Source organism: Falco rusticolus, chromosome 2 (genome assembly GCF_015220075.1).
Source record: "Falco rusticolus isolate bFalRus1 chromosome 2, bFalRus1.pri, whole genome shotgun sequence".
NCBI lineage: Eukaryota > Metazoa > Chordata > Aves > Falconiformes > Falconidae > Falco > Falco rusticolus.
The window spans coordinates 11518160-11532568 of NC_051188.1; the positions used below are offsets into that span (position 1 = coordinate 11518160).

Below are 14409 nucleotides of genomic sequence, written 5' to 3' on the forward strand. Positions count from 1 at the left end.
GATACATGTTTTTCTCTGTGCATAAAACATCTAGTCCATTCATACATCAATTACCGTTTATAATGGCACATGCTTTGTCCTTCATCACACTTTACAGATTAACATACACACCAACTCTGGCCACATCTTTCAAAGGGTACAACCCCCCAGTTATTAATAAACAATATTAACTTATTTGTGCTAGTATTTTACTCTGCTTAAATTTTTTTCTTTAACTTACAATAGCTATCTTTTCCAGTACCCACTGTCCAATATCCATTAATGTTGTACCATTTCTAAGGACAATGAATTTGTGAAAGGAGAGAGAGATATCACAAAGTGCTTTTTGTTGAAGAACGGAAAAGCTATTTGTATTCCTTTAGATAACAATGATGAAACTAAAATGACATGTTAGGTTTTTTCATGACTCCAAATATGTGTCAGATGTCTTTGCTCCCTATTATCTGTTTCCCCTCTTTTACACACACACACACATATATATCAATACATGCACCATCTTAAACTCTTCAGTATCAGATAAAAATATTATTGGTATCTCAGCAAGCAGTTTGGTTGACATTTATTAATAAAAATACTACAGATTTTAAGTGGATCAAGGAAAAGTGGTCTGAAGGTAGGAGAAAGACACTTAGTGGAAGAGAAACACAGAAACTGCCTTGGTATTTTAGTGCATGAAATGCTGCTATGCAAGCATACCAATTAGGGGAAAAGGTTAATATATTAGCCATTACGTATGATTTTGATACCAGCTGTTATTGCAGAATTAAAGTCTTAGCCTATACACTAAAGACTATAGCCTATAGTGTAAGAAATGCTCATCTACACTCTACTGCTGTGTGACAGAATCCATGAACCTGGCTTTATACATGAGTGGTTAGTCTGTTCCATAAATTTTCTCTCCCTCATGTTTTGTAGCCTGAATGAGAAAGAGACACATATATCTGAATATATGCAACAAAACAACTACTACATACTGTATTTTCCAATTGTTTTCACTGTGATATCATTAGAGAAAATTGTTTTGATTCTCAGCTCGTAGGATAACTAGAGTTGTACATAACCCCCAGGCAGCCTCACAGAAAAGCTAACCCCTTTCAAAATGTCCTGTTTTGGAATAGCAAATAGTAATTATATCCTAAATAGAAACTCCTTCTCCAGTTCTCTCTGAAGCATAAAAAGAGATTCAGGTAACACAACACAGAAAATCAGCCTTATATGAATTATGCTGAATACAGATCAGTTTTTCTAGAATCTTCTCATTTGCAAAGTGTAGCTATTCCAAGTGACAGAGCTGAAGTAGTATGTTATAAAAAATCTAGCCATAATTTCTCTGTTCCCTTTTATTTCAGAAAGTAAATGAAAATGATAAATTATCTTCTCATCCTTCTGCTAATCACCAAAGAAACTGTAACAGTAATGTGAAAAAATAGCTACTGTATTACTTATTTTTGCACTGAACTATCAGATTCTTTTTTCTTTTTCTTTTTCTTTTTTTTTTTTTTTTTTTTTTGCCAAGGAATGGCTTTGAAATATATATTTACCAGCATGTATTAATAAGACACTGAATCTCCAGGAGCTAAATCTGGGCTGAAGTCAGAGAATACTTGCTTTTCTGGATATACTCTCTCTTACCCCAGTACATTCTTGTCAAAATAGAGACCAGAACTGCACTGACACTTAAAGCCACGGGAAGCCAAGTTTTATATGGCAGCAAAGTTATATCCTGTGTCTCCTTCTCTGACAATTTCATTGGCCTTTTTGCTGCCAGTGGACACTGAGCTAATGGCTTCAGAAACATCTTGACAATGACTGCAAGATCCCTTCCCAAGTTTTAGTGGGTTCTTCTAAGCCCAGCACTATTCTAAACACAATTCAGATTACTTCCCCCTTTATGTGTTACCTAACAATTTATCTAAAATGAATTTCATCTGCCAGCTATTTGCAAACTTCTCAGCTTTGCAAGCTCCTTCAACAGTTCTTTACCACTGGCGTGGTATTCTACTGCCCACGAAGTCTGATAATCATCTCCATCCCCACTAGACCTTTTTTTAAATATGCCAAAATTATATTGACAGCCTGTCAGTCCTATGGTACAAAGGCTCTTTATAGTATTAGTTCACACACAGTTCTGCATCTTAGTACTAAGTTCCTTCAGGGCTCTTGGGTAAATAAAGTTAACAGAGGAAAACAAGAATATTAAAGAAACCAGTTCACCTCTTACCATAGAAAAAATCTATACAAATATAAAAAAATAGGATTGAATTATTCTCACCTAAATCTAGATGCCTACAGACAAGCTACTTGTGTAGACTCCGTTATATTAGGTAAAGACCACGTCAACATTGTAAATTAAATTTTAGGTACAAGTCACCTAACCAAATATGAAATTCTTCAACCCCTTACACTCCACCGACCACATGGTTTAAAACTTACTTCACAGTAGAGGGAGCCAACACAACTAATTTTGATGTAAACACATATAGTATATGTAAATTGGGGGTCATGAGAACCGAACTAGAGCATTATACACCATCCTCCCGTTGTGAGTTTAAGGTTGTTTTTATTTCCTATAAGCACAAGTGTTGCACACATGCATCAGATATGTGAGACAGTATGTGAGAACTTACCCACCAAACAAAACACAACAAAAGGACTGAAAGTTGCCAATGGGAGAACAAATATCTGAATACCTAGCACAATCCATACAGTATAGTGCGTACATATATATACACATACATATGCTGGTTAAGCTATCACAAAGCGTGACTTTCATTCTGTGTATTTATTTTGTTATATATATTTAAAAAAACCATAGGATATAACTATTAAAAATAGGTCTAGTAACTCTCAGCTAAGATGCACTCCTACTAAAAGGAGTGCCAACAGACTGTAGAGATGGAAGAGTAACCAAAAACGTAATGACTAGCTCTGCAGATTTAGCTAGCGCTCCTCATCTGCCACACTCACAAAAGCATTACGAAGGCAAAAAGATGCAGAGACCCCACTCTTCTCTGTTCTCAGAAATGGCAGCCTCCAGTAAGTGGCCTACACGCAGTATTTCTGTTATTGAGGCACAAGCTAGATCTGTTCAATTACCACGATTCAGAACATGGTATAATCAATCACATAAATAAGACCTACCCAGAGAAAAAACGTCCCTATCTCCCCCCTTTCCCACCCTCCTTCCCCCCAGCAGGGATAAGCCTGCTTCAGAAGCCAAATGTACCATGCTTTGATCTTTGGATAAAACAAGTTATTTAACCCTATGAAACACTTTCCCTTGTTAAGATGTTTTTGTTCAACTGTAAGTTTCTCATTGGTTTACTTGATATTGAAATTAATCTGTTTCATGAAAATATTTGCATAGGAGGCAGTATAGGACTGTCTGTTGTTCAGTCTAATAATATAGTGCAGCGCGCTTACAGCCGCTTTCAACAGGCCTCCTGAAAACAATGCATAGCCGTTCCTTGCAACGTACAGGCTGAGTTTTCCATATATGCCTGAGTAACCCAAAATGAAATGTGCTGTCTCAGTGTTTTCCTCAAAGGAGATTCTGCTAGTGTTGCCACTCAACTTTCTCCTGGAAATTGCCTCCCACAATTTCTCTTCCACATGTCCCTACTGCCCTCCCAACAGCATTATACTTTACCAGCAGGCAGAGTTGAGCATTCAGGCTAAACATCTAATGCTGAACAGAATACACAACATTAAACTCTACCCATCTACCCATCTTTCCAGCTGTGGAAACGCCTGGTTCTCATACTTAGGTTTTATGAAAGATTTGTGTTAATTCAATCATTATTCAGACCACCAGCCTCCTTTCAGAAGTGGTTGAAAAAGTTGAGTTTAGGCTAACTTTGAGCACAAGGTTAGACTAGATGACTTTCAAGGGTCCCTTCCAATCTTAAATCCTTCTATTATTTCATAATTTTAAAAGCTACTTTTGGGGGGTACATTGATAGCACAATTGTATACGCCTAATTCCTTCAGAAACCTGACTTCGAACCAAATAGTCTCCAGTAGCAGAAATTATGTTTTAAACTAATCAGTCAATGTTTGTAGCTAAATATCTTATTTGATTAGACACAGATTCCTTGAATACTTTTAATTAATTTTTATTAAACTGTTTCACAGAGTGAAGGCAATAAAGCCAAAATATAAGTAACACATTAGAGCTGGGGCAAGTGATTCTACAGGAAGAAATCACTTAGCAGTTTTTCTGTCCTGGATTCTTCTTTACAATACAAAACAACCTTGGCATTTGGTACATCCTTCTACTCTTCCCTTATTTTTATAAGCTACTAATGTGCCTAAACACAATACCTGTACGTTAAGTAGAACAAAACTGGGAAAGAGTCTCTTAATTATCCTGGCACATCACTCACACTTACAAGCTTACAAAATTTTCAGTTTAAGAAAAAAAGAACAAAAGAACAAACAGAAATGTTACTTTTAAAAGAAAATATTGAATATATATTGAAAATACTGAAATATTGACTTAGCCTCTCAAAACTGAAACACAAGTATTTATGGATCTAGACATAAACCTTCTCTTTTACGTTATACAAATGCAACATTACTGCAAGTAACTGCTTGTCAAGTGGTCCGATAATGCATGTGCACACTGTGCCACTGAAAGGACAGTAAACAGCTGGAATAATTCAAGGCAAAAAATAGGCACAGCACAGTAATTCAACTCTCATTTCAAACAGGTATTGGATTATATTTAGTAGTAACATTTATTTGATATGGAACTTTTCACTGGTAAGGAATTATTTTTCCTTATGTTTCCTTAGAAACAATACATCCATACTGATTCTAATGGAAGAGATTCTTGAAATTCAGCTCCCTCATGTCTGTATACTTTCCTTGTCCTTGAAAGACTTAATTATCTGGCCAGAGTCTGTTGAGCTAGAATAGACCAGAGGAAACCAAGACAGAACTACTGCACAGATCATAACAAATTTTCAGCCCTTTCAGAGCTGAATAAATGTGTGTACTCCTCTTTACTATGCTTAGACAAATCACTTCATTGTTTCCACAGGAAATAAAGGAAATTTATTTTTTCTTTTATTTAGGAAATTTATTCAAAGGAAATAAAACAGAGTCTAAAAATACCAACAACCAATTAAAAGAACTGTGATGCACACACTGTTCAAGATAATGATTCAAGATTGTCTTACTCAACAATCACATTGGTGGTCGTGGTAGTCATGGAGAATTGATTCTGAATACCAAAGGTCTCACAATGCCCAAGAGCTATAGCCAAAATGGTAATTTGTACAATTCCCTGACCTGCTTCAAACCCTACACTTACATAACATGCATTATAATGTATCTTAGCACTTGCGAGAAGACAAGAGGATACCTCTGTCCTGAAAGGCTACAATTTTTTGATTCAAACTGCAGAAATCTGTTTGCCATCTTTCACTGATTCTCTTTAGGAACCATGCTCTGTAAAAACAACTACACAGCCATGCTACTCATGCTAACTGAAGTAATTTAATTTCTTTAAATTCATTCATAAATTCATAAATAAAAAAAGATTCATTACTTTTATAGAACTGGTCTGAAATCTGGTAAAGCTACTTGGTAATCTGGACAATTACCAAGATGAAAATAGGAGACTACCTAAGGGAATTTTAAAACTTACTCGCTCTAAGAGAACACAGAAATAAAAAGCAGCAATATGTACTTTTCTAGCCTCATATCCCAAACTGATGTTCTTCTCTTTTTTTTACATTCTATGGGACATGGTAACAGAACTCTTCCCCTATGGTTAGCAATGTCATTATCTGCAATTACAGAACATACTGTATACCAACATAAGCATGACAGACACCTTATGAGATTCAGCTGGAGGACAAAGCTTCTGAAGATAACAACAACAACAAAAAATCAAAAGAACAATTTTAGTCTTACTGCAACTCCTTATTGGCAGCAGTAGAGAACAACCATAAAGCCCCATCCATCAAGGAAGGTGAGTAAATGTACACAGGCTTTTTCCTCAGCCAGTCAGGACTGGGGTGAACAGAAGTCATCACACATCAATTCTGCTGTAATCTGAAAATTTGTCTACATATTTCTTTGCTAGAAAAGTGTCTTTGATACTAAACAGCAATTTTTAGCACAGCATAGACATACTTCTGATGTCCTTTTCATTTAAGCCCTCTTACTAGAGTATGTCTGAAACATTGCCCCAAAAATTAGCCAAAACAGTATGCAAATTAAGGCAGCCCAACCTTAATGCAGAAGCAAAGCATCCCATATGTCTTCTGTACTCAGGTATCTTGGCAAAACTGCCCTCTGAGAACACGGAGTCTCAGTAGGTAGGGCGTTCAGCTGAAACAATGTGGAATATACAGAACTTCAAAAGTAGCCTACTGCAATTTTCAAGCTTATAATTAAAAAGGGACAGCCTGATATTGTATGATTATCAGTTACATATGCTTTGTTTTACCCCAAAAAACGTGTTGCTAATAAGTTACTAGTTTATCAGACAGTAACTTTTTAAAAGATTTTTTTTTACTGAAGGAAGAACTACATTCTAGGTAACCTTACCAGAAAAGCCCATGTGAAATAAAAACACAATTTGACTTCGAAGAACAAGACACAGAAATTTTATTTTTCTGTGTTACAGAACAGCTTTATCAATAAGCAATTACTGTAAGTCAAAACACAATATATTCCATCACTTGCTGAACTGAAAAATACACAAACAGTTAAACACAGAACATGGGGGTTTGTGCTGATTAGTGAACCCAGTCTGCTCTTCTCTGATGAATGCCAGAGCCAGCATGAGAAATATGGGATTACATACGACAGTAAGATAAAGAAAAACAGAGATAAGAGAAGATACACTACATTTGTAAGCAGTAAGCTGTTCATTTGACTTGGGTATCATCAAAATGTAAAGATATTCCTTTTCCTCCCTCCATGTCCTAAATTCTAGAACACAGCTCTTCTGGTTGTACCAGGACAAAGTTCTGGGGGTCACAGTGCAAGTCAGATCAAAGAAAAGTTTCAGGTTAAAAAAAAAAAAAAAAAAAAAAAAAAAGAAAAGGAAAAAAGAGAGATTAAAAAAAAAGAGAGAAATAAAAAAATAGAGAAAGGAAGACAATTACAGGATGCAACAGGAAAGAACAAACTACTGAATCCTTGAACATGATGTTGAAAAAGATTAAAAACTGAATGGGGTATCACTTGTGCTACAGCTCCCTTAGACTTTCTCTAACTGTAAATTAGTGTTGCTCCTTATCAATACTTCTACACTGCAATTTTATCAAGTGAAAAAAGTACAGATGAATATTCATACTATTCAGCTCAGATAAACCAAGTAAGCACAGCAAGGCATCCTACTACTTTTGGTATTCCCATTAACACAGTATACCTTTTCAACTCTGTGATGGTGTGTATCAAAAGGGAGGAAGGAAGACCTATGCCATTTAACAATGCCAAGCAACATTATCTATTTCCTCTTAACTGGGTACTAGGAAAAAGGGACAGTTTTCCAGCTGCCTCCTCCTTTACTTCCCCTTTAGGAATCTTTGGATCTTACAGAAATTCCAAGTCTATGAACCACTGCATAGATGTAAAATGCATAAGGAGTACACGCAAAAATAACCGCTCCACTCAATAAGCATGACACAAAATCATGGATTTGTGTATGGCATTTAAGAAAAGCACCCCATAAATGACCTTCTCTAAGCTAGTTCATGCATAGAAATATAATGCGCCAAAATAACAGAGCGCTACAAAGTCATGAACATATTACAAAGTTCACTTTCCATGAGTTAGATGATACATATATTTTTTTGTTATTTGGACAAAGAATTTTCATATTGACATTTCATTATATTTGTACGCATACAGATTGAAAATACAAAGTGGAACCAAAAATAAAAGCAGGTTTCATTAGTTTTACAATTATTGTTATAAAGGAAAGGCGGGATTGAATTACAGGCAACCGAGCATCATTCAGCATCACTTCTCACTCTTCCTGAGAATGTTTCATCATACCAAACACTAGATATATTTCTGACCTATACTCTTTCAAATAGCCCTAAGAAGGCAACAAGCACTCCTTTGGCCCAGTTCAACTCATCCAGAAGAAAATATGTAAAACAGGTCAGATAAATTGTGCCCTTACCAGCACCTGTTTCTCTCTCTTGCTTACAAGGCGTCTAGCTAGGATGACCACTGCAGGTGTAGAGGTCCAGACAAAGACTTCTGCATGCTAAACTAGATGACTCATTCTTAAGCCACATAGCACTTTGCAACTTATGCAATGTGTCACCTAAAGTCTTCAGAGCACAGAGTGCCACGTAGGTTTACAGTGTGAATGGTATCATGAATCTTCAACTTCCACTTCACAATAAGTGAATAAATTTTGTAAAGGAGCCTGTAAAAGGAACCATAAATTTAACAACACAAACAAAAAAAAGGCTCTACTTTAATCCAATTTTCAATTAAAATACCATAATGCTTTTCAACAAGAATTGCTGCAGAGTTGTAAAATATATATTTAATGCAAACACTAAACTGTGGCAAATAATAAGGTCTGTACACTAGGAAATAATTAGTGCCCTGGAATAAGACTATTTCAGAGTATATAAAGGCATTATTACACTATCTATTCTTAAGCTCCTTTTTTTTTTTTTTAAATAATAAAACAAATGCCTGAAAAAGAAAAAGCAAGCAAATTTTATGACAAAAACATTGCTGTTATTTTAAATTATTCTAAAATTCTCTTATTTATTCCAAATCTTAAAAAAAATTCTAATTTTTGCCTCAATCATAAAGCCCATACTTTTCTTCCTTTCCCATAAACACAAAAAAGTTTTGGAAAACAGCTGCACTTCAAAATCTGAATTTATTCACAGAATCTTAATTAACAACTCAATAGAAGTCCAGCCTTAAACAGCAGTAATTAAAAAAAAAAAAGGCAAGACATGTTTTGACTTTTTAGGAATTTAGTTTACAACCTTAACTTTCCATACAAGGTTTAAAAAATATAATCATTTGCAAGTAATATCTTGTTTGGGTCCATATCAGAGTCACTGTTAAAGAAGATCTGACATCAGCTGAAGCAATGGACCAAGACGAAGAACTAAACCAGATGGCTTCATAAGGCTTTGATAAATATTAACATTAGACAATTCTGCTGGACCTTATGCTTATTTCTGGAGCAGTGCTAGTTTTAGAAAGAAAATCCCTAAACCATTATGTCATACAACTTATACTCACAAGTTAACATCTCTAGAACAACCAGTAATAAGAAACACTACCAGCACCATTCAAATAATCCACAACATCTAACCATTAATCGTAATCCACAGACCTTCGGTATCCATCTGTTAAAATCTGATTTAAAAAGTTTAACATTTGTACTTGGAGAAAGAATGTGTTATTACACATATATAAAATGACGCCTACACCAACAGCAACTCTTAAGGTGCGCCATAATTCATAATGGCCCATCAAAAGAAAGAAACCATAATCAGGATATAACCGATATTAAGAGATCCATTCTTCTTGCAAAGATACTAAAAAAGGTTGGAAGAAGCTGGATTTCCTATTTCTTATGCCTAAACATACACAAAACACCCAACGGTGCTTGTTCTCATCTCTCAACTGAAAACCGCAGCACAGTATCTTCTACTAGGAAACAAGAATTATGGCCATCATTCCCTCAGATTAAAAAAAAAAACAAAAACAAACCCACACTAAAAAAAATTAATTTATCGAATATTTCATTTTATTCCTCTGCTAATTCATGAACAATTATTTTGTGTTTAAGCCCACATTGAGGGGCCTGTTAACAGTCCACACAAATATTCTAAATCCCATTTGGAATTTTTTTTAAATCACCAAGGTAGCTACTCAATTTATCTGTCATTAACATTACCCTTCAAAATGAACAAGCTCTTTTAACAAAAATTCTGTGTCTAATGACTGATACACAAATTACTTCTATATAAATGATTATCCCTTAATCCTAAAAGCATGTGTTATAATCTACACAGATCTTAAAATTCCTTCATGTTACCTCTGCTGCTGCTACTCTAAGCAAGTATTTTATTGGCACAACATTATTAAACAATGTAAGATATCTGGTAAACATCATGTTATCTTGTGTCTAATTGTTCAGCATCAAGAACTGTTCTTTCCTAACCCGTTACAGTTAAAGTGGGGAAATATTAAGACAAGCATCACTGATAAATTCAACTAAATAATGCATTTATTCTCTTGGTAAAATTACTCACTCAGATCAGGCTAATTTATTTTTTTAATGGAAAGCAGCTCACTAACAGCTCAGTTCATGCTCAGCTGGATCAGCCATTCAATTAAACTTGTTTCATTTCAAGCTAACAATCAAAACAGCTGACAACTCAACCAGTATCTGCACAGCCACAGTCAAACACAGTATTGCTTAATTTTCATTTTAACAGAAGCCCCGTGGCTGCAGAAATATAGCCCAAAATTAAGCTATTTTTTTTTAATAAATAAATAAAATATATATTTCTTGTATGGATGGAAGATGCTATTAACTTCCAACTCCAGTTTTCTCCATTATATTTGCTGATGCTCTTCAGCAGCTTTTAACAATTCACAGAAAAAAATTTGTTCACTACTATCTTGAAACTAATAAATTAAACACAACTTATTCTTTAAAAACTAAAGTACTGCTTAAATTGTTCTTTTCTATTTTATTACTTCATGGATTTGCTGCCACCATTCAGATGAAAACTATTTTCTCAACATTTTTTTTTTTTTTTTTTTTAATTCTTCCAACACCTCAACCAAATACAACTTAATTGTAATGCCCTTCTGGTAGAGGACATGAGTAAGCCTTTGTTAGACAGCAGGCCAGAAATTTACATTCTTGTCCCACGTTAAATTTTTTAACTACAATTTTCCCTGAGAGGCATCAACAGAAATTAATACATTCAACACTATTAGCATTAATATTGACTAATGCTTGGCAGTTGGAGCTGATGATCTCCAGATCTCTCAATCTCCCTGTGCTCAGCATATTCTGAAGTTATTACATAGAATTAACTGTTTAGGCTCAATAAAACCTCTCCAAACTCTCCCCTTCCAGAATCACCGTGGTCTCAGTGCCAGGTAAACAGGGAAGAGTAAAAAAAAAAATCCAACCTCTCATAGTGTAATGGCAGGTTATTTCAGGCAATGCACTAAACAGGACTCAAATGAGTAGAAGGTTTTTTTCTTGTCCTCCCAGACAAATGGGTGTCTCAAAAGATAAAACTTACACTGTGATCTATGTAAAGATATTAACAAAGGTTTTAAAAATTCACCCAGGATGGTCCAGTTCCTTCAGAAGCAAAAAAGCTCACACTAAAATGGTTAATCCGACATGCAGTAGCTACAACCCCATCACTTAACGGGCTCAGCTAAGGGGCAACCATGGGCACAGTGCCCAAACTCTATCCAAGCAGATGCAGCAAGCACTGATACAAACTGGTTTTGTAACATATTAAAGTTAGGGTAAATACTTTCAACATTAAAAAAAAAACAACACCTTGACAAATATTTCCAAGCACTGCAGTTATCTGACAATCAAATGCCACAAACACAAAGTTAAATCTGTTAGAAAAATAAACTTCATATAAAAAAAAAACCACTTCAACAAAAATGCATACGCAACAGTAACAGAACCTACTGAAACTGTAAGGATGTGGTTGTCCTATCTGGGCACAATCAGAGAGATTTCCTGTCCTCTTACATATTACAACAAGCTGAACTGACCCACCAAAGGACAAAGATGGCAAGTCATCAGGCAGAGGCTGCAACACCAGCAGCTGCTGTTGATCTGGAGATCTTTACACTCACGTATAGAGGTCTGTAGTGATGAACTTCAAGCACGACCTTCATGTGTTCTCAGTGCTTTCAACATCCTATGGTGGCTCTCATCCTATTCCTTCTGTTTGTATGTGTTGTTAATTTCCAACTTTGCCCACCACAGTGATGCTTTCAATTATATTTCTGCCTAGCCAGCTACAAGACTAGCTCCCACCTGCTTTCAACAATTACCAAACTCTGTCTCCAGCTCTAGTCTGAACTTCCAACACAAGCCTAGCTCATCTCTCCAGTCAGTGCACACGGTGTTCATCTGAGTTTGTAAAACAGCTTAGTGTTGTGATTTCTGAAGTACAGTGTGATCTTCCAACACGCTACACCAAACACCGTGAAATCCAACCAAAGATGAAGAGATGAATGTCTCTTACAAATGAACTAAGTGTTCAATATCAAATAAAGTGGAAACTCCCACTCTCCCTCTTTTTTCTTAAAATTCAAAAGTGTCTGACTTGTATTTTTACCTATGCAATGCTAAGATGCTATTTTAACACCAACCTAAAACGGAAGAAGGGAGAAAAGTATTAGGAAATAAGCTCTGTTGAGTCATTTGCACTCACTGTCTCCTGGTTCAAAAAGTACAAACAAGGAGTTACAACCAAAGGAAAAACAAGCTTTTGCAAGTCTAGCACTCTCCCAGCAGAAATACTACTTGGTATTTGACTTTACCTTGAATAATAGCATGTCAAGAGTCCTGAAAGGACAGAAGTACAAGGATGATTAGGGAAAACATGGGCCCACTGCTGAATGAGGTGGGTGCCCTGGTAACAAAGGACACTGAGAAGGCAGTTACTAAATGACTTGTTTGCTTCAGGCTTCACTGCCAAGGACAGCCTTCAGGTCTTCCAGACCCTGAAGGCAAAAGGGGAAGTCTGGAGAAGGAAAGATATTTCCTTGGTCAAGGAGGATCATGCTAGAGATCACTTAAGCAAACCTGACACCCACAAATCCATGGGCCCTGATAGGATGTACCCCTGAGGGAGCTGGCAGATGTTATTGCCAAGCCACTCTCCATCATCTTTGGAAGGTCATGGAGGACAGGAGAGGTGCCTAGAAGAAAGCCAGTGCCACTCCAGTCTTCAAAAAGGACGAGGAGGAGGAGCCAGGAAACTACGGGCCGGTCAGCCTCACCCCCATCCCTGGAAAGGTGATGGAACACTCACCCTGGAGGTCATCTGGAAGCATGTGGAGGAAAAGAAGGTCATCAGGAGCAGTCAGCATGGTTTCACCAATGGGAAATCATGCCTGACCAACCTGATTGTCTTCTACGATGGGATGACCGGCCGGGGAGGTGAGGGGAGCGCGGTGGATGTGTCCACCTTGACCTCCGCCCGGCTTTTGGCACCGTCTCCCACAGCATCCCAGGCAGGCTCGGGCCGGGGGTCAGGGGAGCAGTGGGGGGCTGAGAGCTGCCCGGACAGCAGAGCTCGGGGGCTGGGGTCGGTGCTGCGGGGTCGAGCTGGGGGCCGGGAGCTCGCCGTGTGCCCAGGGGTCAGCACTGGGTCCGGTCCTTGTTCCACTTATTCATCAGTGACCTGGATGAGGGGACAGTGTCCCCTCGGCACGTGTGCTGGTGACACCCCACTGGGAGGGGCGGCTGGTGCCCCAGGGGCTGCGCTGCCATCCAGCGAGGCCTGGGCAGGCCGGAGAGCTGGCGGAGAGGGACCGAGTGACCTTCAGCAAAGGCCAGAGCAGGGTCCTGCCCCTGGGGAGGGACAGCCCCAGGCACCAGCAGGGGCTGGGGGTGACCTGCTGGGGGGCAGCTCTGCGGGGAAGGGCCCGGGAGTGCTGGTGGGCAGCAAGGTGCCCACGGGCCAGCAGTGTGCCCTGTGGCCAAGGGGCCAGTGGGACCCTGGGGGGCACCAGGAGGAGCGTGGTGGCCAGCAGGTCGAGGGAGGGGGTCCTCCCCCTCTGCTCTGCCCTGGTGGGGCCGCACCTGGAGTGCTGGGTCCAGTGCTGGGCTCCCCAGCTCCACAGAGACTGGGAGCTACTGGGGAGGGGCCAGCAGGGTCCTACAGAGATGATGAGGGGACTGGAGCATCTCCCTGATGAGGGAAGGCTGGGAGAGCTGGGGCTGTTCAGCCTGGAGAAGAGATGGCTGAGGGGGGATCTCATCGATGTCTGCAAATACCTTAAGGGTGAGTGTCAGGAGGACAGGGCCAGGCTCTTTTCAGTGGTGCCCAGCGACAGGACAAGGGACAATGGGCACAAACCGAAACATAGGAAGTTCCATTTGAATACAAGGAAGAACTTCTTTCCCTTGAGGATGAAAGAGCCCTGGCACAGGCTGCCCAGAGACATTATACAGTCTCCTCTGGAGACATGCAAAACCTGCCTGGATGTGATCCTGTGCAGCCTGCTCTGGGTGACCCTGCTTTAGCAGGGGTTGCACAAGATGATCTCCAGAGGTCCCTTCCAACCCTGACTGTTCTGTGATTCCATGAAAAAGTTTCTAAGAACAGATGTGAAATTTTAGATAGCTACTGCGAGCCTTGTTCTTGTATCTGTTTGTAACTTCCTTTCCAATAT

At 38.4% G+C, this 14409-nt stretch overlaps 1 protein-coding gene across 4 annotated transcripts in view; it reads right to left on the reverse strand.

The window, feature by feature from the left end:
• Positions 1 to 14409, reverse strand: part of SLC36A4 (solute carrier family 36 member 4) — a 108491-nt gene that overhangs the window by 36222 nt on the left and 57860 nt on the right. The window contains exon 11 of one of the 4 annotated variants that reach the window (XM_037377298.1): positions 7643 to 8401. The exons of the other annotated variants lie outside the window; for them this stretch is intronic. Within the exon in view, the coding sequence (XP_037233195.1) occupies positions 8370 to 8401 (32 nt within the window). The 3' untranslated portion in view covers positions 7643 to 8369. Of the gene's footprint in view, positions 1 to 7642; positions 8402 to 14409 lie in introns of those variants that run through there. 4 annotated transcript variants of the gene reach the window in all.